This window comes from Lepisosteus platostomus, chromosome 16 (genome assembly GCF_059453375.1).
Source record: "Lepisosteus platostomus isolate fLepPlt1 chromosome 16, fLepPlt1.hap1, whole genome shotgun sequence".
Taxonomy (NCBI): Eukaryota; Metazoa; Chordata; class Actinopteri; order Semionotiformes; family Lepisosteidae; genus Lepisosteus; species Lepisosteus platostomus.
The window spans coordinates 2,200,048-2,224,249 of record NC_142626.1 but is presented as its reverse complement, the minus strand read 5'-3'; the positions used below and the strand labels follow the sequence as shown (position 1 = coordinate 2,224,249).

At 55.2% G+C, this 24,202-nt stretch overlaps 1 protein-coding gene across 2 annotated transcripts; it reads right to left on the bottom strand.

Moving 5' to 3' along the window:
* Positions 1-771: 771 nt before the first annotated feature.
* On the bottom strand, positions 772-19,155 carry cnih2 (cornichon family AMPA receptor auxiliary protein 2). Of its 2 annotated transcripts, XM_088608658.1 has the most exons (7): positions 18,104-19,155; positions 17,890-18,042; positions 11,220-11,288; positions 9,856-9,903; positions 7,987-8,099; positions 7,271-7,414; positions 772-6,582 (listed from the first exon to the last, which is right to left on the bottom strand). In XM_088608658.1, exons 2-7 carry the CDS (start codon positions 17,968-17,970, stop codon positions 6,555-6,557), a joined length of 483 nt encoding a protein of 160 aa, XP_088464784.1. In that variant the 5' UTR covers positions 17,971-18,042; positions 18,104-19,155; the 3' UTR covers positions 772-6,554. The 2 variants fall into 2 exon arrangements, with proteins under 2 accessions (XP_088464784.1, XP_088464785.1); XM_088608659.1 differs by having other exon boundaries at positions 17,890-18,604.
* Between the last annotated feature and the right edge of the window lie 5,047 nt (positions 19,156-24,202).

Sequence of the window (24,202 nt, the reverse complement as noted above, 5' to 3'; positions counted from 1 at the left end):
TCTATCTGGACTGTATGAGTGTGTTTATCAGTGTGTGTAAAATCATGCGTGTGTGTGTATTAGTGTGTCTGTAAAATCAGGGGGGTGTGTGTGAAATCGTGTGTGTGTGTAGAATCATGGGTGTGTTTACCAGTGTGTGTGTGTTCTGTGCAGAGGGAGTTGCAGTTGTCAGTCAGTAATACAACAGCCCTGCTCTGCTGCTCTCCACTAATCTATCCCCTGAGCAACACTGACAGTCTGCTTTCACACACAGCACAGAGAGGGAGGGAGAGACACAGAGACTGAGAGAGAGGACAGAGGGATAGAGGCAGAAAGGGGAGAGGAGAGGGGAGTGGGATAGAGACAGAGAGGGCTAGAGACAGAGAGGGGGGAGAGAGGCCTAGAGATAGAGAGGGAGAGAGAGGAGAGAGGGCTAGAGACAGAGGGGGAAGAGAGGGAGAGAGACAGAGGGAGAGAGAGGAGAGAGGGATAGAGACAGATGGGGGGAGAGAGGGAGAGAGAGGAGAGAGGGATAGAGACAGAGAGGGGGAGAGAGGGAGAGAGACAGAGAGGGGGAAGAGAGGGAGAGAGACAGAGAGGGAGAGAGAGGAGAGGGAGAAGGACAGATAGAGAGAGAGAGGGGAGAGAGGGCTAGAGACAGAGATGAAGAAAGGAAGGTGGTGTGTGTGTGTGTGTGTGTGTGTGTGTGTGTGTGTGTGTGTGTGTGTGTGTGTGTGTGTGTGTGTGTGAGTGATCCATTTCCAGGGAAGAACAACACTGAGGACTACAAGCTTATTTCAGACACACTGTTTTATTAGAATATGTGTAGTATGCTCATATATATTATTTAATACCGTATATTCATTTGTTAATTCAAGTACAAACTAGAAACAGTAGTGAAACAGTGAAGAGATATACAGTGATCCAGGAATCACATCGTTTATAAAAGACATTTACAAAGCGAAGGTGTTATTTTAAGCAAATTTTTTTCTGTTCTTCAACAACATGTACTGACGAAAGGACAGGAAACCTCGAACCAGGATAGAAAACTCACACCCAACATGATTGAAAAGCCCCCTCCCCTCTCCCCCTTGTCCCTTGTGCTTTGAACGATTGTCATTAATTAAGTCCTTTTGGTAACGACATCGAAACGCAGATCGGTATTGGAAAATGACACCCCCAGTTCCTTGAGGTGTGAAGTCAGGGGGTCACAAGTGTTGGAATACTGAGGCGCCTGCACTGGGAACCCTAGGCTACTAACCAGCTAACTAATAACTAATCTGCCAACAGACCCCACAGCACACTAATCTGCCACTCAGGTAACCCAGCTATCACATCTACTCTAATGTCCCCCTTATCTAGTCCACTCACAAACCAATCTGTCAACTAACTCAATAACCAACCCACCTGCATGTCCCCTACAGTATCTAACAGCTTATCTCACTAACTCACTCACTAGACAACCCAGCTACAGATTCCACTAACCCCCCCCCCCCATATCTACACAACTCGCTCCCTGGCTCGTTTAACCAGCTGGCACACTAACTACCCAACTAACTACCCAACTAACCCGCCATGCAACCATACTGGTGCCCTTGGCCTCGACCCACCCTGCTCCCCCCCTCAACCCAGGGGCAGGCTTACTCATTTCCACTCGCTATCTAGTCCCCCGACCAGATAACCCACCCGCTAACCTGCTTAACTTATCACTGATCTCGCCCTCCAAGCCAACCGGCCCAGGAGTTTAACGCCTGAATCCGGCTGCTGGGTAGGTGTGCGAGTTGGTGAGTTGAAGTCACCAACACAGTTGACTTACAACCACCTCAAGCTACAGCTCCCTAGCAAACTGCTTAACTAGCTAAATTCCCAAACTAGTAGCCACCAGTAACCACCTACTGCACAACTGTACTGTACAGCAGTAGCAGGTCATCAGCTGGTTGGCTATCCAGGTAATAACTGTGCATCCGCACTGAGTCCAGACTGTCGGATGAGGATGGGGGGGGGTTCCTGGACCAGAATTTGGGAACCCCAGTTTAAGAGGAGCCTGTTGGGATAGTGTCCTCACCCCCCCCCCCCCCCCCCGTCCCAGGGCAGGAGTCTGGGATCATGGGGTGGGAGGGTAAAAGCTGACTGAGATCGTTCCTCAACATGGCACACAAGCGAATTTCACACACACACACACACACACACTTTCATGACTGCATGCCCATCTGCTCAGCCCTAATCGCAGCCATATTATTAATGATCAAGAAGCCCGTGCTGCAATGTCTTCCTCATCCACCCAACCAGTTTCCAGCTGCTTCCTTCAACTCAGGGTCGCAGGGGGGAGCCAGAGCCCTTCCCAGCAAGCACCAGGCGCAAGGCAGGCTGCACCCCGGACAGGACGCCAGTCCATCATCACAGGGCACACACACAGACACTGACACACTCACACTCCCACCAGGACCCACCCACACTTGGGGAGAGCACGCAAACTCCACACGGACAGCAACCCCCAGGACTGGAATTGAACCTGCAACACGCTGCAACACAGCCATGCTGACCCCTCTGCCACCAAGCCTCACCCCGTCTCCTCCAAACCCCTGAAATAAATAGGTGGGCACAGGGATGAATCACCAGGCAGGGCCCTGTAGGATCAGGTTCGGACCCCTGGCCCACAGAGACATGCCTCCGAGCCCCGGAGACACTCTGACTGCTCCAGTGCCCAGATTCTCAGCAGCAAAAGCCCCCCCGCCACTTCACAATTCCATTCCGTTAGCTAATTGATCCTCTTAACGAGAGACTGTAATTGGGCCCTTGCCAGTGTGGGCAAATTGAAATTTTACCGAAGCTGCTTTGTTTTCAGAAACTGGAAATGACAGTGTGTGTGTGTGTGTGTGTTGGGGGGGGGGAGGGGGGAGGATTAGGCAAATTAAGACAAACTGGAAAAATTAGGGTGCAGTCGACTCAATACCCAGAAGACAGTTGGGTCCAGAAATCCAGCCTGCGATTAGGAATGTCTCAGAAATCCTGGCAGTACAGCAGGGGTGATTGGGAAATGAACCAGCCTATTCCGGCAGCTGTATCCCGAAAATCTGTCCGCTCCGGGGACATAAAACTGGGGCCGTGTACAAGTGGGATCATGGGAAACATGGATCCATTCATCCGTGTTCTAACCCCTTTATCTGATTCGGGGACGTGGGACAGGACGCTAATCCATCGCAAGGGCCCACACAGACACAGAAATGTTTAACATGCAGACTCCACCCAGACAGCACCCCGGGGTCCAGAACTGAACCCAGGCCCCAGAACTGCGAGGCAGCAACACTGCTCTCCTGGGCCGCATGAGATCAGTAAAATGCCTGGTGTCCATCACGGGGACACACACACACATATCCGCATCAGGTGACGTAGCGCCCCCTGGTGCCTCTTGTCGTGATTCACGTTTCCCATGGTCCCCAAGGGGCCCCTTCGCCCCAGTCGCCAGTCGGCAGTGTTCTGCGTCCAGCTGCCCGAAACCGGGCGACCCGTCTCATCGGCACGCCTCGCGATACAGGTCGGTCCTCAGTCACGCAGCCGAGATCGGAGCTGGAAAACGCGCTGATCTGAAGACGGGGCGCCATCAACGTCACCCCGAGTAAAACCTCCCTCTTCCTCACCATCCGCGCACACGCCCCTCTGCCCTCTGCCCAGTTTTTCCGAGTCCTTCCGGAGCTGATGGATCAGTCCTGTTGGACACCTGTGGCTGTGGAATTGGGAGGAGTGGACAAGCAGGGAAGGATATGGGGAGGGCGCTATTGTAATACTGGGGGGATCCGAGTGAACCCCCCCCCCGCCCCAGAGTCCAGAGCATCTTCCTCGTGTCCTACATCTGCTTTTGGTCCTCCTCTTCCCCACTGTCTCCCCCTTATTCTGGGGGGGCAGGGCAGTGTTCCACACTGATAAAGGAGTCCTGCTGCAGTCCTGCCCCCCAAAATTTCAATGTCACCCCCCCCCCCCCGCCCCTCCATCCACCATCCACCACCACAACGAGGGATTTCTTCGGAAAGAGTTTATCCTACTGCTGCAGATTGTAGAAGGTCCAGAATCCAGAGCCCAAAATAGACCTCTGTCGGTCACCATGGTGGGGCGGGGCTAGGGCCTGGGCTAGAGGCGGAGCTAGAGACCAGGAAAGGGATTGGATGACCCACCTCTAGGGGTTGAGCTGGGGGGGGGGGCGGAGCTCGAGGGAGTGGAGGCGGGGTGGGGGCGGGGCTTGACTGCCAGTGCTGAAGGCGGGTTGGCGGATTCAACCCGGAGGGGCAGGGTGATGGGAGGGCCCAGAGGGGGACACGTCTGGCTTCGGCCTCCCTCACGGAAGTCCCAGCGGGGTTCGCGGCCACACCCCCGGTTCCCCTGGGCCGGAGTCCAGCCGGGCGCGCAGGTCTCTCCAAGTCACCTGCGGCTGGACACTGGGCGACACCGGCCAGAGGTGCCCAAGCCTGCAGACGAGGCCAGTGGAGCTCCTTCAGCAGGAAAGCAACAGCCCGGACAGTGCGCCATATAGCTGGGCCGTAGTGGGGAATACAGTTCCAGTTCCCAGAACTGGCTGCAAGAAGCCTCCACCAGCCAGATGGCCTGCGTGCCCACCTCTGGATGGTGCTCTCCGCCGTGTCCTGATCTATTCCAGTCCGGCGGGTTGTGCTGCAACGTTCTTGTTATTCCACGCCGCGTTCGGCAGCTCCGAATCTCCAGGGCGGCCGCGGGGTCTCCCCCTGGTCCCCCCCCCCGGCCCCTCCCCTCGGCGGATCTGAGACGCAGGAGGGCCCCGATGTCCCCAGGCTGTTGTCTGTCTCCGTGGGGCGAGACTCGGGAGCAGCTGCTCGCTCAGCCTCACAGCCTGGAGGGCCTCGGGGTTTCTGTTCCAGCACGTGTTGTTGAGCTCACGCGTGAGACACGTTATAGGATCTTTCTCATGAACTTTTATGGTGCAGGGACACGGGGGGCCTTCACTTCGTTAAAGACGCAGATGCTAATTAGCTAATTGGACCTGCTGTGGAACTGAGAACGTGGGCGGAGCATTACCCAGGAGACACTGGGGGCGCAGTAAATGAGCCCTGCTGCTGGCTAGCCAATCCCCTTGCTGGGTGGGTCCTTCCTGCTCTCCTATTGGTTGGCACTTGTCTCAAACATTGGCTAGCCAATCCCCTTGCTTGGTGGGTCCTTCCTGCTCTCCTATTGGTTGGGACTTGTGTCAAGCATTGGCTAGCCAATCCCCTTTCTGGGCGGGTCCTTCCTGCTCTCCGATTGGTTGGCACTTGTCTCAAACATTGGCTAGCCAATCCCCTTGCTTGGTGGGTCCTTCCTGCTCTCCTATTGGTTGGGACTTGTGTCAAGCATTGGCTAGCCAATCCCCTTGTTGGGCGGGTCCTTCCTGCTCTCCAATTGGCTGGGACTTGTGTCAAGCATTGGCTTGCCAATCCCCATCCTGGGCGGGCCCTTCCTGCTCTCCGATTGGCTGAATCCGGCCACTCCGACTGGCTGGGAGCAGTGTCACGCGTTCCCGAAGCCGAGCTTCCAAATGTGCTGCGGTTGGCCGCCGCTCCCCTTCCCAGTGTCTGCGTGCTCCGGCGATGAGCACAGTTCCAGACTTCGGCGTAAACCCCTTCCTCGGGGAGCGCTGTCCCATTTCCGGCACACGGAGGGGGGGGCGCGCACGGAGCTTCGGCGTCACGCGGCGGTGGTGGGAGGGAGCGCGGGCAGGAGGCCGGAGGAGTGACAGAAGCACACGCACACGGAGAAGGACAGCAGGCAAACCGGCGCGGGAGCGGCGTGACAGCACGGAAGCAAGCAGGGGCGATCGTGTGCCGGGTGTAGAATCCCCTTTTTTTTTTCCCCACAGGGAATTCACCCCTTAGCTCTGTCTTAGCGCTCCGCTAGCCCAGTACGGCTCCCTGCATCCCCGCTTCCCCCTCCCACTGGGCCTCGACAATCAGGCAGAGGCTGCCTGAGTCGAGCCCCCGGTCCACCACGGGCTAAGGTGGGCATCCGGTAACGCCCGGGCCTTTTCCCAGATGGGAGGGGAGGGAGGGAGGTGGTCGGAAGAGAAGGGCACATTAGGGCACAGAATCCGGAGAGCTCTTCGGGGGCAAAAGTCGAGAACACAGGGATCGCGGCGGTGCCCAGACCACGCCGGCATCGCTGCGTCTGAAAGCAGGTCGGATCAGCAGAGCCAAAGGACATGCGATCCCGTTTTTTTTTGGGGGGGGGGGGAGCGGGGAGACACCCCCCTCTCCCCTTCCTTTCTCACGTTCAGCGACCCAAACTGCCTCTCCCGCTGTGTGCCGGAAAAAAGTGTCCGTCCCCATCCCATCCGCCTCATTTTTATGTTTTTTCGTTTTTTTGGGGGATTTATAGTGTGCGCGCCTAGATTTCTCCCCGGGGCGTCTCGGGGGGAAAATTCCTAGTCTCTCACCTCCTCCTCCTCCTCCTCCTCCTTGTTTTGGGAATGTGGGAGAACGGGGCATAGGGAATTGGAGGGAATGTTATGTTCTGCTCCCCCATGTCCTGGGAGTGTGCTCTTGGTGTCCGGAGGGAGACGAGCCAGCCTCTGGGGATTAAAAGCTGACCAGTGTGTAGACCATTCTGGGAAACGGAGAGAGGGGACACTGTCACAACATCTGCCTGCTCCTTCTCTTTGTCATCAGTTCTTTCTATTTCTCAGAAAGGATTCGCTCTAAATTAGAGTTTCCGGTATGTAACTATATACGTCCCAGACGTAGGTGCCAGATGTGGTTAGTTGATTAATTAATACCCCATTTCTCCTTATATTACTGCCCTGTGCTGTTCTTTTACCCTGATCTCACTGGGCTTTACTGCGCTGGACTGTGCTTTTACCCTGATCTCACTGGGCTTTACTGCGCTGGACTGTGCTTTTACCCTGATCTCACTGGGCTTTACTGTGCTGGACTGTCCTTTTACCCTGATCTCCCTGGGCTTTTCTGCGCTGGACTGTGCTTTTACCCTGATCTCACTGGGCTTTTCTGCGCTGGACTGTGCTTTTACCCTGATCTCACTGGGCTTTACTGCGCTGGACTGTGCTTTTACCCTGATCTCACTGGGCTTTACTGTGCTGGACTGTCCTTTTACCCTGATCTCACTGGGCTTTACTGCGCTGGATTGTGCTTTTACCCTGATCTCCCTGGGCTTTTCTGCGCTGGACTGTGCTTTTACCCTGATCTCACCGGGCTTTTCTGCGCTGGACTGTGCTTTTACCCTGATCTCACTGGGCTTTACTGTGTCATGGAGGAGTGGGGCTCAGGTGAGCTCTTACCTGTACAGGTAATAAAAGAAGGAGACCAGGTAGAAGCCCAATTTGCACCAGGACTCTTTTTGGCAGTAGTTGAGGATGTCGGCGTTCATCACACTCACAGGGTCATACATGACCTCTGACCCATCCGCTGGCCGATGGAAATACCTGGAGGGGGAGAGGGGGATGGAGGGAAGAAGGGAGGGAGAGGGGGAGAAGACAGATGGAAAAAGATGAAAAGAGGAGCGTCGAGGAAAGGAGAGTCCAGGGACAAGCGGAGAAAGAACAAAAAGACAAATGGAGGTTAAGTGTTACAACTGGGGTCAGGGGTCAAAGGTCAGTGCCAGACCAACAATTAAAGGGTCCGCGTCAGGGTTAGAGGTTAAAGTTCAACTTTACACAGTGGATTGTGGGTAAAGTTGGTCAAGGATCACAGTCAGGGTTAGGGTTCAAAACCCCTGATTAGCATCTGAGTCTTCCCTGAAATTAACCCCCCCCCCCACCCCCAAAGTCTCCTGTGCAAACAAACACGGCCCTTTCCATAAACGTTTCAACTCTGCCCTGTCCAACAAGGGCTAGTGGAGTCCAGTGCACTCCAGAACAAACCCACTTAAAGGTTTTACAGGGACGCTTTAGGCCCAAGTGAAGGGAAGGGCTAAAAAGAGCATTTAAAGAGACATCCCTGTTGGAGGTCATAGATACAAGGGGTCAAAGTTCAAAGGTCAGCAGGTCCAGCCTACCTCCACAGATGGTAGAAGAGTAGGGGGATGTTGAGGCCCAGGGTCACCCACTCTGCGGCGCACATGAACATCAGGCAGAACAGCCCGTGGATGGAGTACTCCGGGACGACCAGCTGGGGGCGCCATTCACACAGTTAGTTTTTCTCGTTCCTGGTACCAAAGGGCCACACAGCTCCTTCTGCCTGGGCTCTGAAGGACTTAACTGCATCATCTCAGCAGCCTAAGTGCTCTTATTCAAAACACGGCTTTCAGGTCCTTAGTCACTGACGTGTTTGACTTCCCTTTGGAAATGGGACAGGGCTTCCCAGATATCCCCCCAGAACCCCAGCCCTCGTTTAAAGCCTGTCTCAGGTGTGTGCCCTGCTATATAAAATGCTGTTGGAAGATCTCTCTGTTCCTAAACCCTCACATCTCTCTCTGCCCAATCCTCTCTCTTTCCTTCTCTCTCTCACCCTCTCTCCCTCTCCCTCTCTCCCTCACCCTCTCCCAATCCCTCTCTCTCTCCCTCTCTCCCTCACCCTCTCCCAATCCCTCTCTCGCTCCCTTTCTCCCTCACCTCTCCCAATCCCTCTCTCTCTCCTTCTCTCTCCCTCTCCCTCTCTCCCTCACCCTCTCCCAATCCCTCTCTCTCTCCTTCTCTCTCCCAATTCCTCTCTCTCTCCCTCACCCTCTCCAAATCCCCCTCTCTCTCCCCCTCTCTCCCAATCCCTCTCTCTCTCCCTCTCTCCCAGCTCCTTCCTCTCTCCTGATCTCTCTCCCTCTCTCCAGGCTTGACTCGAGCAGATGAAAGTGGTTTGGAGTGTCTTGTGGAGTTGTATTAATCAGTGAAGCTGTGCGTTATAATGCAGACCCTGCCAGCAGGATGGAGCTGGGGGGGGGGAGGGGGGGGGGTGGAGTCACCATGGCAACACAACGCCGGTTTCCTAGGCAACGCGAGGAGAGACGCAGTGAGGTGATTGGTGGATTGGTCACGGCGGAACAGGAGGTGAGAGGGGGAACACGGGGAGGCACAGAGCAGCGGGAGGGAAGGGGAGGCGAAGGAGGGAGAGAGTCTGCCAGCCCAGCGCAGAGAGAGGGGGAGAGCAGGTGCACACCGCGAACGAATTCATCCGTCAGTCACCGTAGCACTCGCGAACACGCGACTGGCACAGTCCATCTCCTGCTCTTTCCACCTCCCTTAACGACCACTGCCCCCCTCCCCGGACCACCAGGAGCCCCTAACCCCCTCCCCGGACCCCCAGAAACCCCTACCCTCCTCCCCGGACCCCCAGAAACCCCTACCCTCCTCCCCGGACCCCCAGAAACCCCTGTCCTCCTCCCCGGACCCCCAGAAACCCCTGTCCTCCTCCCCGGACCCCCAGAAACCCCTGTCCTCCTCCCCGGACCCCCAGAAACCCCTACCCCCCTCCCCGGACCCCCAGAAACCCCTGTCCTCCTCCCCAGACCCCCAGAAACCCCTGTCCTCCTCCCCGGACCCCCAGAAACCCCTGTCCTCCTCCCCAGACCCCCAGAAACCCCTACCCTCCTCCCCAGACCCCCAGAAGCCCCTCCCCCTCTCCCCAGACCCCCAGAAACCCCCCATCCTCCTCCCCAGTCCCCCAGAAGCCCCTACTTGCCTCCCCAGACCCCCAGAAACCCCCGTCCTCCTCCCCAGACCCCCCACAAAACCCATCCTCCTGCCCAGACCCCCAGAAACCCCATCCTCCTACCCAGATCCCCCAAAAGCCCCCGTCCTCCTCCTCAGATCCCCACAAAACCCTATCTTGTGTCCCCTGGCTGGTCATGTGTGACCGTTTCTATCGATCTCCCCACTCCCCCCCCCCCCCCCCCCACAGAAAGAGAACCCCCAGTCTCCGGGCACAGACCGACCTTCCTCAGCAGGTTACAGATCCTTTCGATGTTCTTGATGCGTTCTCTCTGCGGAGAGAGGGAGGGGAGGGTGGGATAGAGGGATGGACAGAGAGAGGGAGAGACGGGGCAGCCGAGGAGGAGAGAGGGATCGTGAGCCAGAGGAGAGGAGAGGGGGGAGAGGGAGATGGAGAGAGAGGCGTTACTTTTCTAATGTCCACGCAGAGCTACAGTCTCCCCTGGTTGTCGTGAGACCCCCCCCGCCCCCCCTCCTCCTCCTCCTCCGCCATCCACAAATTCGCAAAAGGTATGTCAAGGGAACATGGGGGAACATGAGGGGTGAGGTCAAAGGTTAAACACTGCTAACAGATCCCATCTGTAAGCCGCCCCCCAACCCCCAGTCCTCCTCATCCCTGGGCACTGAGCCAGCACACAGCTGAGCTGCAGTCTGAGTGCATTCGTCAATCCCGTACGCTGCTAATTAGTGGCAAGACAACGAGGTAACAGCGGCCATATTCATGTGAGAGGAGGGCGGAAGCAGACGGGAGGAGGGAGGGAGAGGGTGATGAAGAGGAAGAGTGAAAGTGCAGAAGGGAGGGAGGCCCACAGTCACTGCGCTTGAAGGGTAAAGACTCTCGTACCAAAGCAGACATCTGGAGGAGAGAGACAGGAGAGAGAGAGAGAGACAGGAGAGAGAGAGAGACAGGAGAGGGAGACAGGAGAGGGAGAGAGACAGGAGAGAGGAGAGAGACAGGAGAGAGAGAAACAGGAGAGGGAGACAGGAGAGAGAGAGAGACAGGAGAGGGAGACAGGAGAGGGAGAGAGACAGGAGATAGGAGAGAGACAGGAGAGAGACAGGAGATAGGAGAGAGACAGGAGAGAGACAGGAGAGGGAGACAGGAGAGAGATAGGAGAGGGAGACAGGAGAGGGAGAGAGAGGAGAGAAACAGGAGAGAGAGATAGGCAGGAGAGAGAAAGACAGGAGAGAGAGAGACAGGAGAGGGAGAGAGACAGGAGAGAAAGAGACAGGAGAGAGAAAGACAGGAGAGGGAGAGACAGGAGAGGGAGAAACCAGAGACAGACAGGAGAGAGAGAAACAGGAGGGAGAGACAGGAGATAGAGAGACAGGAGAGAGAGACAGGAGAAAGAAAGAGGAGAGACTTGTGTCAGTACAGAACCCTCTCGCCCCATCTCTTCCTCATTTCCGTCTCTCTGTGTCCATCCCTCCCTGCCACTCACCATCTCCCAGTGTCTCCCTTTCTCCCACTCCTCCTCTCCCTCTCTCCCTCTCTCCCAGCCCCTCCCCCTCTCCCCTCTCCCAGTCTCCCTCCCCGGCACTCTCCACAGCTTGCTCATTCCTCCCAGTGCTCCCAGTGAGAGCTCACCGCGCGGGCTGGGTTGCACTGGTCGATGGGGTTCTTGAAGTCTGTGCGCAGCTCGTCAAAGGCAATGATCTGCGAGAGACAGGAGCAGAGTCACAACATCACAGAGACCCCCCAGCAGCCCCCGATATCGAGCCTTTCATCCTGAAGGGCTCGACTGGAGCACTGGAGCTGGCAAGCCAAAAACAATAGACCAGCTATACTTGATCAATACAGATCGAAGATTGAGGAGCAGGTCTGGGAAGCTGACGTAGAGTTCAGTGTGAGACTGGAGTAGAGTTCAGTGTGAGATAGGAGTAGAGTTCAGTGTGAGACTGGAGTGTCTCTCTCTCCTCCTCCATATTTCACTCTTCTCCCTCCTCCATCTCCCCCTGTATCTGTCACCCCCCACCACCACCGCCCCCCCCCCCGCCCAGAGAGCCTCAGCTGTGTGTGCAGAGGTGAGCAGGCATCCACAATTGACACAGGCCCTGCTCTGTTGTAAACAGATGCAGTTGCCACGGCAACCAGATGAACACTCCACCGAGCGCCATGGATACTATAGAACCAAGCGAGAGATTGGAGACTGGGAAGGGGTGGAGGGGGGAGAGGGGGGGGGGGCTGGGTTATGGATGGAACACAATTATGTTTCAATAAAAACCCATACACACACGCGGAGGCACGCACACACACACGCACTCCGTCACGCCAGAAAGAAAACATAACACACACACACGCACTGTTCATGTCAGGAGCTGGCCTGAGACACACCGGGATGCAGCCAGGGAACTGGTGCTGCCCTGAGACAGACGTGCCAGGCAGGGATGGAGGAGTGGGAGAGGGGCAAACCAGACTCAAGGAGAAACAGAGCTCGATGACGTACAGGCTCAGTGAACACAGCCTGGACACACACACACACACACACACACACACACACACACACACACACACACACACATACACTGGACACAGGCAGACCTGGCTGCCCAGAGAGGACAGGCTCAGTGACCACAGCCTGGACACACACACACACTGGACACAGGCAGACCTGGCTGCCCAGAAAGGACAGGCTCAGTGACCACAGCCTGAACACACACACACTGGACACAGGCAGAGAGGACAGGCTCAGTGACCACAGCCTGGACACACACACACACTGGACACAGGCAGACCTGTCTGCCCATAGAGGACAGGCTCAGTGACCACAGCCTGGACACACACACACACACTGGACACAGGCAGACCCGGCTGCCCAGAGAGGACAGGCTCAGTGACCACAGCCTGGACACACACACACACACACTGGACACAGGCAGAGAGGACAGGCTCAGTGACCACAGCCTGGACACACACACACACACTGGACACAGGCAGACCCGGCTGCCCAGAGAGGACAGGCTCAGTGACCACAGCCTGAACACACACACACTGGACACAGGCAGAGAGGACAGGCTCAGTGACCACAGCCTGGACACACACACTGGACACAGGCAGACCCGGCTGCCCAGAGAGGACAGGCTCAGTGACCACAGCCTGGACACACACACACACTGGACACAGGCAGACCCAGCTGCCCAGAGAGGACAGGCTCAGTGACCACAGCCTGGACACACACACACACACTGGACACAGGCAGACCCAGCTGCCCAGAGAGGACAGGCTCAGTGACCACAGCCTGGACACAGGGAGACCCAGCTGCCCAGGGAGCAGCAGAGACAGAGACGCGCTTCCTACTGCACCGTGAGAAACACTCTGGGATCAGACAAACATTCTTCCGATAAAGGAATAAAATCCCAGTATTCCCACACCTGCCAGCTTCCAGAACAGCTCCCAATCCTACTGCAGCCCAGCGTGTGATCTCCTGCCACAGCCCGGAGGAGCAGAGAGTGAGCCTCTCGTTAAATAATACACTGTATGTCATTATCCCAAATGTTACTTTGCAGTCCACACTGCAATTCACCAGTCCTGCCAATAAAAAGGTCTTTGAATTTGAAAAAGGGAGCCGCAGTTAGCCCAGAGTGACAAGAGAGACACTCCAGTATTCAGACTGTCCTATTGGTATTGTCATACCATTGTCAGAACCCCCGAATGACTATACTGTGTCAAACTGGAGCCCGTCCCCTGCTGATCTCCTGCCTAATGCCAACTGCTCTGTCATTATCAGACCTGTAAAACACCGCGCAGGAGCTCATCAATAACCTGCAAGCACTCTGAGTAACTGGAGGGAACCTGTAGATTCCAGGCAGCCTCCACGTCCCTGGATGATTCTGTATAATCCATTCATAATGCAACAGCCTGTCACTGGTCCGCACAGCCTCATTAATTACACGCAGGCACGGACGCACGCACACACACACATATCCGCACAGTGCTGAGGCCTTGAAATTGACTCCCATTGACTCCCATTGACTCCCACTCGGTTTGCTTTCAGTATTTGAATGGAACGAAACCCCACACAGGACGAGAACAGATGACTCTTGGACTTTTGGGATTTGAAAGGAGAAGCTCTTTAGTCCAGAACGTAGCACTCTGACAGTCACATAGCCTCATGCACACTCATGCAATTTTCTGCAGTAATGCCAGTCTATAACTCCAGTCTGTAGTCTCAGTCTGTAACCTCAGTCTGTAACCTCAGTCTGTAACTCCAGTCTGTAACACCAGTCTGTAACACCAGTCTGTAACTCCAGTCTGTAACTCCAGTCTGTAACCTCAGTCTGTAGTCTCAGTCTGTAACCTCAGTCTGTAGTCTCAGTCTGTTACTCCAGTCTGTAACCTCAGTCTGTAACTCCAGTCTGTAACCTCAGTCTGTAACACCAGTCTGTAACTCCAGTCTGTAACACCAGTCTGTAACTCCAGTCTGTAACTCCAGTCTGTAACTCCAGTCTGTAACCTCAGTCTGTAGTCTCAGTCTGTAGTCTCAGTCTGTAACTCCAGTCTGTAGTCTCAGTCTGTAACTCCGGTCTGTAACTCCAGTCTGTAACTCCAGTCTGTAACCTCAGTCTGTAACTCCGGTCTGTAACTCCAGTCTGTAACACCAGTCTGTAACTCCAGTCTGTAACACCAGTCTGTAACACCAGTCTGTAACTCCAGTCTGTAACTCCAGTCTGTAACCTCAGTCTGTAATCTCAGTCTGTAGTCTCAGTCTGTAACTCAAGTCTGTAACCTCAGTCTGTAACTCAGGTCTGTAACTCCAGTCTGTAACTCCAGTCTGAAACACCAGTCTGTAACTCCAGTCTGTAACTCCAGTCTGTAACCTCAGTCTGTAACCTCAGTCTGTAACTCCAGTCTGTAACCTCAGTCTGTAGTCTCAGTCTGTAACACCAGTCTGTAACTCCAGTCTGTAACCTCAGTCTGTAGTCTCAGTCTGTAACCTCAGTCTGTAACTCCAGTCTGTAACCTCAGTCTGTAACCTCAGTCTGTAACTCCAGTCTGTAACCTCAGTCTGTAGTCTCAGTCTGTTACTCCAGACTGTAACCTCAGTCTGTAACTCCAGTCTGCAACTCCAGTCTGTAACTCCAGACTGTAACTCCAGTCTGTAACCTCAGTCTGTAGTGTCAGTCTGTAACTCCAGTCTGTAACCTCAGTCTGTAACTCCGATCTGTAACTCCAGTCTGTAACTCCAGTCTGTAACTCCAGTCTGTAACCTCGGTCTGTAACTCCGGTCTGTAACTCCGGTCTGTAACTCCAGTCTGTAACTCCAGTCTGTAACCTCAGTCTGTAGTGTCAGTCTGTAACTCCAGTCTGTAACCTCAGTCTGTAACTCCAGTCTGTAACCTCAGTCTGTAGTCTCAGTCTGTAACACCAGTCTGTAACTCCAGTCTGTAACCTCAGTCTGTAACTCCAGTCTGTAACTCCAGTCTGTAACTCCAGTCTGTAGTCTCAGTCTGTAACTCCAGTCTGTAACACCAGTCTGTAACTCCAGTCTGTAACTCCAGTCTGTAACTCCAGTCTGTAACCTCAGTCTGTAACTCCAGTCTGTAGTCTCAGTCTGTAACCTCAGTCTGTAACCTCAGTCTGTAACTCCAGTCTGTAACACCAGTCTGTAACACCAGTCTGTAACTACAGTCTGTAACTCCAGTCTGTAACCTCAGTCTGTAGTCTCAGTCTGTAACCTCAGTCTGTAGTCTCAGTCTGTTACTCCAGTCTGTAACCTCAGTCTGTAACTCCAGTCTGTAACCTCAGTCTGTAGTCTCAGTCTGTAACCTCAGTCTGTAACTCCAGTCTATAACTCCAGTCTGTAGTTTCAGTCTGTAAGCTCAGTCTGTAACACGAGTCTGTAGTCTCAGTCTGTAACCTCAGTCTGTAACACCAGTCTGTAACTCCAGTCTGTAACACCAGTCTGTAACTCCAGTCTGTAACTCCAGTCTGTAACTCCAGTCTGTAACCTCAGTCTGTAGTCTCAGTCTGTAACCTCAGTCTGTAACTCCAGTCTATAACTCCAGTCTGTAGTTTCAGTCTGTAACCTCAGTCTGTAACACGAGTCTGTAGTCTCAGTCTGTAACCTCAGTCTGTAACACCAGTCTGTAACTCCAGTCTGTAACACCAGTCTGTAACTCCAGTCTGTAACTCCAGTCTGTAACTCCAGTCTGTAACTCCAGTCTGTAACCTCAGTCTGTAGTCTCAGTCTGTAACCTCAGTCTGTAGTCTCAGTCTGTTACTCCAGTCTGTAACCTCAGTCTGTAACTCCAGTCTGCAACTCCAGTCTGTAACCTCAGTCTGTAACTCCAGTCTATAACTCCAGTCTGTAGTTTCAGTCTGTAACCTCAGTCTGTAACACCAGTCTGTAGTCTCAGTCTGTAACCTCAGTCTGCAACTCCAGTCTGTAACCTCAGTCTATTACTCCAGTCTGTAACCTCAGTCTGTAGTCTCAGTCTGTAGTCTCAGTCTGTAACTCCAGTCTGTAGTCTCAGTCTGTAACTCCGGTCTGTAACTCCGGTCTGTAACTCCAGTCTGTAACCTCAGTCTGTAACTCCGGTCTGTAACTCCAGTCTGTAACACCAGTCTGTAACTCCAGTCTGTAACACCAGTCTGTAACACCAGTCTGTAACTCCAGTCTGTAACTCCAGTCTGTAACCTCAGTCTGTAATCTCAGTCTGTAGTCTCAGTCTGTAACTCAAGTCTGTAACCTCAGTCTGTAACTCAGGTCTGTAACTCCAGTCTGTAACTCCAGTCTGAAACACCAGTCTGTAACTCCAGTCTGTAACTCCAGTCTGTAACCTCAGTCTGTAACCTCAGTCTGTAACTCCAGTCTGTAACCTCAGTCTGTAGTCTCAGTCTGTAACACCAGTCTGTAACTCCAGTCTGTAACCTCAGTCTGTAGTCTCAGTCTGTAACCTCAGTCTGTAACTCCAGTCTGTAACCTCAGTCTGTAACCTCAGTCTGTAACCTCAGTCTGTAACTCCAGTCTGTAACCTCAGTCTGTAGTCTCAGTCTGTTACTCCAGACTGTAACCTCAGTCTGTAACTCCAGTCTGCAACTCCAGTCTGTAACTCCAGACTGTAACTCCAGTCTGTAACCTCAGTCTGTAGTGTCAGTCTGTAACTCCAGTCTGTAACCTCAGTCTGTAACTCCAGTCTGTAACCTCAGTCTGTAACCTCAGTCTGTAACTCCAGTCTGTAACCTCGGTCTGTAACTCCGGTCTGTAACTCCGGTCTGTAACTCCAGTCTGTAACTCCAGTCTGTAACCTCAGTCTGTAGTGTCAGTCTGTAACTCCAGTCTGTAACCTCAGTCTGTAACTCCAGTCTGTAACCTCAGTCTGTAGTCTCAGTCTGTAACACCAGTCTGTAACTCCAGTCTGTAACCTCAGTCTGTAACTCCAGTCTGTAACTCCAGTCTGTAACTCCAGTCTGTAGTCTCAGTCTGTAACTCCAGTCTGTAACACCAGTCTGTAACTCCAGTCTGTAACTCCAGTCTGTAACTCCAGTCTGTAACCTCAGTCTGTAACTCCAGTCTGTAACTCCAGTCTGTAACCTCAGTCTGTAACTCCAGTCTGTAACACCAGTCTGTAACTCCAGTCTGTAACCTCAGTCTGTAACTCCAGTCTGTAACTCCAGTCTGTAACCTCAGTCTGTAACTCCAGTCTGTAACTCCAGTCTGTAACCTCAGTCTGTAACTCCAGTCTGTAACACCAGTCTGTAACTCCAGTCTGTAACTCCAGTCTGTAACTCCAGACTGTAACACCAGTCTGTAACCCCAGTCTGTAACTCCAGTCTGTAACTGCAGTCTGTAACCCCAGTCTGTTACTCCAGTCTGTAACCCCAGTCTGTAGTCTCAGTCTGTAACTCCAGTCTGTAACTCCAGTCTGTAACCTCAGTCTGTAACTCCAGTCTGTAACTCCAGTCTGTAACCTCAGTCTGTAACTCCAGTCTGTAACTCCAGTCTGTAACCTCAGTCTGTAACTCCAGTCTGTAACTCCAGTCTGTAACCTCAGTCTGTAACTCCAGTCTGTAACTCCAGTCTGTAACCTCAGACTGTTACTCCAGTCTGTAACCTCAGTCTGTAACCTCAGTCTGTAACTCCAGTCTGTAACCTCAGTCTGTAACTCCAGTCTGTAACCTCAGTCTGTAACACCAGTCTGTAACCTCAGTCTGTAACTCCAGTCTGTAACTCCAGTCTGTAGTCTCAGTCTGTAACTCCAGACTGTAACTCCAGTCTCACTTGCAATCTCGATGTAGAAAACCGCTCTGTACTCACGTGCCAGATGACGAAGAAGATGAGAGCAGCACACAGCACCAGCGTCAGCATGTAGCAGAAAGCCGCGAAGGTGAACGCCATGGCACTGCCCGCCAGTCTCAAAGAGGGGGCAGGGAGAGCGAGCGCTCTCCTCCTCTTCTCTCCTCTGTCCGGTTCCCGGCTTCCTCCTCCCTCCTCCTCCCTGTCCACTCTCTGCCCTGCTTCTCTCCCCTCTCCTCTGTCCTGTCTCTCTGTCCAGATCTTCTCTCCTGCTCGCTGTCCTCTCCTCTCTCCTCTGTCCTGTCTCCCTGTCCTTTCTCCTCTGTCCAGACCCTCTCTCCTTCTTGCTGTCCTCTCTCCTCTCTCCTCTGTCCAGACCCTCTCTCCTTCTTGCTGTCCTCTCTCCTCTCTCCTCTGTCCAGACCCTCTCTCCTGCTCGCTGTGCTTTGTCCTCTCTCCTCTCTCCTCTGTCCAGACCTTCTCTCTTGCTTGCTGTCCTCTGTCCTCTCTCTTCTCTCCTCTGTCCAGACCCTCTCTCCTGCTCGCTGTGCTTTGTCCTCTCTCCTCTGTCCAGACCCTCTCTTCTGCTCGCTGTGCTTTGTCCTCTCTCCTCTCTCCTCTGTCCAGACCCTCTCTCCTGCTCGCTGTGCTTTGTCCTCTCTCCTCTGTCCAGACCCTCTCTCCTGCTCGCTGTGCTTTGTCCTCTCTCCTCTGTCCAGACCCTCTCTCCTGCTCGCTGTGCTAGGTCCTCTCTCCTCTGTCCAGATCCTCTCTCCTGCTCGCTGTGCTTTGTCGTTTTCTCCTCTCTCCTGCTTGCTGTGCTTTGTCGTTTTCTCCTCTCTCCTCTGTCCAGACCCTCTCTCCTGCTCGCTGTCCTCTCTCTTCTCTCCTCTGTCCAGACCCTCTCTCCTGCTCGCTGTCCTCTCTCTTCTCTCCTCTGTCCAGACCCTCTCTCCTGCTTGCTGTGCTTTGTCCTCTCTCCTCTGTCCAGACCCTCTCTCCTGCTCGCTGTGCTTTGTCCTCTCTCCTCTGTCCAGACCCTCTCTCCTGCTCGCTGTGCTTTGTCCTCTCTCCTCTGTCCAGACCCTCTCTCCTGCTCGCTGTGCTTTGTCCTCTCTCCTCTGTCCAGACCCTCTCTCCTGCTTGCTGTGCTTTGTCCTCTCTCCTCTCCTGCCCAGCTCTCTGAAAACCCAGGGGCCGCGCAGGGAGTAGGAGACCAGAGCTCACTGGACACACGGTACCGGCACGGCCGCTGGCAGGGTGGCCCCCGACACCGACAGCGAGGCTTCAAACACTACCGGCGCAGAGAGTCGCGCGTGCCTGCCAACATCCGAACATCATGTATTATATATGACTGCCGACAGTCCGCGGAGCAGCAGAGCTGCGGGCCGTTTTCAGTCCCAGCTGCCGACTGGATCGTTCTAACGGCGGGAATTAAAAATCAAGCTGTGGGAATCTTGGGGGCAGTGCCGCAGGCAGGAATGGGAATATCGATGCCGGGTTAACGGCTAACGACCGGCTGTGACGGCAGGAGCGCAGCGCGGAGGGGCCAGGGGGCTCCAGAGCACCCCCAAAATCCCCCGCCGTAATCAAAAACTGGGAAGAAGAGCCCAGCAGCTGCAGACTGCAGGGAATGTTGGGAGGGATCCTGGCAGCGAGGCCGGTGAGATCTTCTCCTCCGGGGCCGGCGGTCTTCCTCTCGGCGCCTGCGCGGGTGCCTCCGCTGGCCTGGGGGATCCCCCGGTTTTTTCAGACGGATCCGGCAGGGGGGCGGCGCAGGGTGCTGCCAGCCGGGCCCGCGGCGGGGCGGGTGGGTGCCCGCGGCGTCCGCGACACGCCCATCGTACCTTCCCCCACCCCCCCACCCCCCCCGCTCGGGGGAGACCTCCGCCGGAACTGGCTGGCCCCGTCCGGGCCCCGTCGGTCAGTCGGTCAGTCGATGGATCGCTCCGTCAACTGGTGGATCGCTCCGCGTCCGACGAGGGTGGAGGAGGGGGTGCCGGGCGCGGTGGGGGGGGCGGGGGGTTCTTACTTGGGGTTGGGGGTGGCAGTGGGGTGGGGGGGGGGACGTGTCTCGAGACGGAGGAGGCCTCTCTCGCCGGGAGGGGGGGGCGGAGGGAGAAAACTGGGAAATCTCACAGGGAGACTGGTGCCATGTCGGGCTGCAAGGCTCCCTCTTCCGGCCTCTTAATTAATCCCCGGTCCTCTTGTCTTCCTCCCCGGCCGGGCTCCTCGTCAGCCAGCTCCAACGCAGGGACCTGGGGGGATTTGAAGACAGACCCGGAAACGTTTCTCCTCTTCTCCCGGTTCCTTCTCCTTCCTTCCCCTCCTCCCCGCCCTGGCCTGCTCCCCCGATTCCCCCCCCCGGGTCGCTATGAATGGAGGTACCCCCCCCCCCCCCCGTCGACCGTTCGGATATTCCGAAGCCCCAGATCCGACGTTCGACAGCCGCGCGCACACACACACACATACACACACAGAGACGCGCTCCTGTGCGCACTCACTTCCTCCCTGCTCCCTGCTCTCTCCTCCTCGGTCCCTCTGTCCCGGGGTTTCGGGGTGCAGTCCAGAGGTTCAGAGGTAGCCCCGGAGGGAGGGGTTCCCCAGGCTCCCCACCACCCCTCTCTCTCTCTGGCTCTCCGCCTGTCGGCTGTGCGCGGTCCGCCCCTCTCTTCCCTCTCTCCCTCTCCCTCGCTCGTCGGCTCAGCCTCGGCAGGCGGATGAAGCTGAAGACTACGAGCTGGAAGTGGCAGCTGCCGAATCTGTCTCTCCCTCGCTCCGTGCTCTTGCCGTCTGTGCGCGATCTGGTCCGTGTGTGTGAGAGAGAGAGAGTGAGAGAGAGAGAGAGCTTTTCCTCCCCTCTGGCCCTCCCCTCCCTCTGTCTCCCTCCCTCCCTGCCTGCCTCTCCGATTCAAATTCCTCCAACTCGCAGGGATTTCTCGGCGTGGCCGATGAATTACAGCGCCGCCGAGGCAGTGACAGGGACCAGACATTTACAACAAAAACATATTATTACTCTTGGAGAGGCTCCCTCTCTCTGCTCCTCGGGGCTGGGACAGGAGATCGCACGCTGGGCTGCAGCTCTGTCGAGTTTCCTCCCCCAGTAGGACTGGGAGCTGTTCTGGAAGCTGGCAGGTGTGGGAATACTGGGATTTTGTTTCTTTATCGGAAGAATGTTTGTCTGATCCCAGAGTGTTTCTCACGGTGCAGTAGGAAGGGCGTCTCTGTCTCTGCTTCTCCCCACTGACTGTTGGAGCGCAGGTCTGCCTGTGTCCAGTGTGTGTGTGTGTCCAGGCTGTGGTCACTGAGCCTGTCCTCTCTGGGCAGCCAGGTCTGCCTGTGTCCAGTGTGTGTGTGTGTCCAGGCTGTGGTCACTGAGCCTGTCATTTGTGGGCAGCCTGGTCTGCCTGTGTCCAGTGTGTATGTGTCCAGGCTGTGGTCACTGAGCTTGTCCTCTCTGGGCAGCCAGGTCTGCCTGTGTCCAGTGTGTGTGTGTGTGTCCAGGCTGTGGTCACTGAGCCTGTCATTTGTGGGCAGCCTGGTCTGCCTGTGTCCAGTGTGTATGTGTGTGTCCAGGCTGTGGTCACTGAGCCTGTCCTCTCTGGGTAGCCAGGTCTGCCTGTGTCCAGTGTGTGTCTGTGTGTCCAGGCTGTGGTCACTGAGCCTGTCCTCTCTGGGCAGCCAGGTCTGCCTGTGTCCAGTGTGTGTGTGTGTGTCCAGGCTGTGGTCACTGAGCCTGTCCTCTCTGGGTAGCCAGGTCTGCCTGTGTCCAGTGTGTGTCTGTGTGTCCAGGCTGTGGTCACTGAGCCTGTCCTCTCTGGGCAGCCAGGTCTGCCTGTGTCCAGTGTGTGTGTGTGTGTCCAGGCTGTGGTCACTGAGCCTGTCCTCTCTGGGTAGCCAGGTCTGCCTGTGTCCAGTGTGTGTGTGTGTGTCCAGGCTGTGGTCACTGAGACTGTCCTCTCTGGGCAGCCAGGTCTGCCTGTGTCCAGTGTGTGTGTGTGTGTCCAGGCTGTGGTCACTGAGCCTGTCCTCTCTGCCTGTGTCCAGTGTGTGTGTGTGTCCAGGCTGTGGTCACTGAGCCTGTCCTCTCTGGGGTCTGTCCCTCCTCGCTGTCTCTTACTTTGCCCAGATCCTCAGCTAGTGCGCCTCGTCTTTTTAGTGTCCGGGCGTGTGTCCCAGCGGCGGAGGCGGTGTTGTTTGGCTCGTGCTGTGATGTGGTGGGTTTCGAGCGGTGCTGTGGCAGCTCCGCGGTCCTGAGGCTGGCTGGTGTCGGGGAGCCTCAGGACCACCTTGGCTGAGGGGGCTCCTCTCCGGGGGGGCTCAGCTCTAAGGCTCAGCAGGGCCCTGTGGCGGTAGGAGCTGCTGCCTCTGGGGTTGTCAGGTGTAGCCAACGTCCTGCCTGATGGGCCTAGAAATAAACACAGGTAAATAAACGTCATTTTATATAGCGCCTTTAAAGGTGGCTTCTCGAGGCGCTTTACAGAACGACGACAACAGCGGTAGAGAAATGAGAACACACAGCGAGAGGAGACGGTAGATGGGGGTCCTGAATACAGCAGGAGCGCAGGAGTAAAGAACAGAACCAGCTCAGTAAAGGCTCTTCTAGAGAAGAGGGCTTGAGCCTGGATTTGAAGGACTCTCTGATAGCCTTAGGGGATATCAGGATATAGGGATGTCCTATAACCCTCCTCCTCCATCCTCCCTCTATTTCCACTGACAGAGGGCAGGTCTGTCGTAATTAGTCGTTAGAATCACTCTCTGGGCGGGCCTCCCCGCCCTCCCCCCTACCAGACACAATCACGTCGATCCCAGTGGAGTGCTGTAATCTGGGGAAAGGGTGTGATGAACAGCTGTAATATACCGCCATGACTTCAAATTACAGCGCTCGATCACAGACGCCACCGGCCGTCCCTCCGGCTCTGTGGCGTCTTGAGCCAGGCCGCGGGTCGTCCCCTCTCTGTCTCTCGCCCCCCCCCCCCGCTGAGGCTCCTGCAGCTGCCCGAGCTGCCGCGGGCCAGGTAAGCTGCTGCCTTCGGCGATCAGGCCTCTTGTGAGGCACTGTAGCGCGGAGCAGCGCCTTGTCTGCTACTAACTTACAGGAATCGTGTGATCACAAAGCTCTGGTGGGTGTTAATTGATAATATAGAAAGGCCCTGCGGCTAGTAACACCTGGAGTGGATCAGACTGCTGCGCACTGGGAGTCTGACAGCACTGTCACACCTGGAGCGGATCAGACTGCTGCGCACTGGGAGTCTGACAACACTGTCACACCTGGAGCGGATCAGACTGCTGCGCACTGGGAGTCTGACAACACTGTCACACCTGGAGTGGATCAGACTGCTGCACACTGGGAGTCTGATTCACAACCCTGTCACACCTGGAGTAGATCGGACTGCTGCGCATTAGGAGTCTGACTGACAGCACTGTCACACCTGGAGTAGATCGGACTGCTGCGCATTGGGAGTCTGACTGACAGCACTGTCACACCTGGAGCGGATCGGACTGCTGCGCACTGGGAGTCTGACTGACAACACTGTCACACCTGGAGTGGATCGGACTGCTGTGCACTGGGAGTCTGACTGACAACCCTGTCACACCTGGAGTAGATCAGACTGCTGTGCAGTGGGAGTCTGACAGCACTGTCACACCTGGAGTAGATCGGACTGCTGCGCACTGGGAGTCTGACTGACAGCACTGTCACACCTGGAGCGAATCAGACTGCTGTGCACTGGGAGTCTGATTCACAACACTGTCACACTTGGAGTGGATCAGACTGCTGTGCATTGGGAGTCTGATTCACAGCCCTGTCACACCTGGAGTAGATCGGACTGCTGTGCACTGGGAGTCTGACTGACAGCACTGTACCACCTGGAGTGGATCAGACTGCTGTGCAGTGGGAGTCTGATTCACAACACTGTCACACTTGGAGTGGATCAGACTGCTGTGCAGTGGGAGTCTGATTCACAGCCCTGTCACACCTGGAGTAGATCGGACTGCTGTGCACTGGGAGTCTGACTGACAACACTGTCACACCTGGAGTGGATCAGACTGCTGTGCACTGGGAGTCTGATTCACAACCCTGTCACACCTGGAGCGGATCAGACTGCTGTGTACTGCACTGGGGAATCCCCTTAGTGAGGACAGCATGCACCACTCCAGCTGAAATGTACTATTTTGTAGTATTTTGGTAAGGCAGCATGTATTTTAATGAAATAATATCGTTTATTTCAGCATCCTTATAGGGGACGATTTCTAGCAAAGAGAGAAAACTCTGCATGATCTGACGAACTCGTGTGGATTTAAGCGTCGGATTTAAGTCTTGCTTGACTTTTTT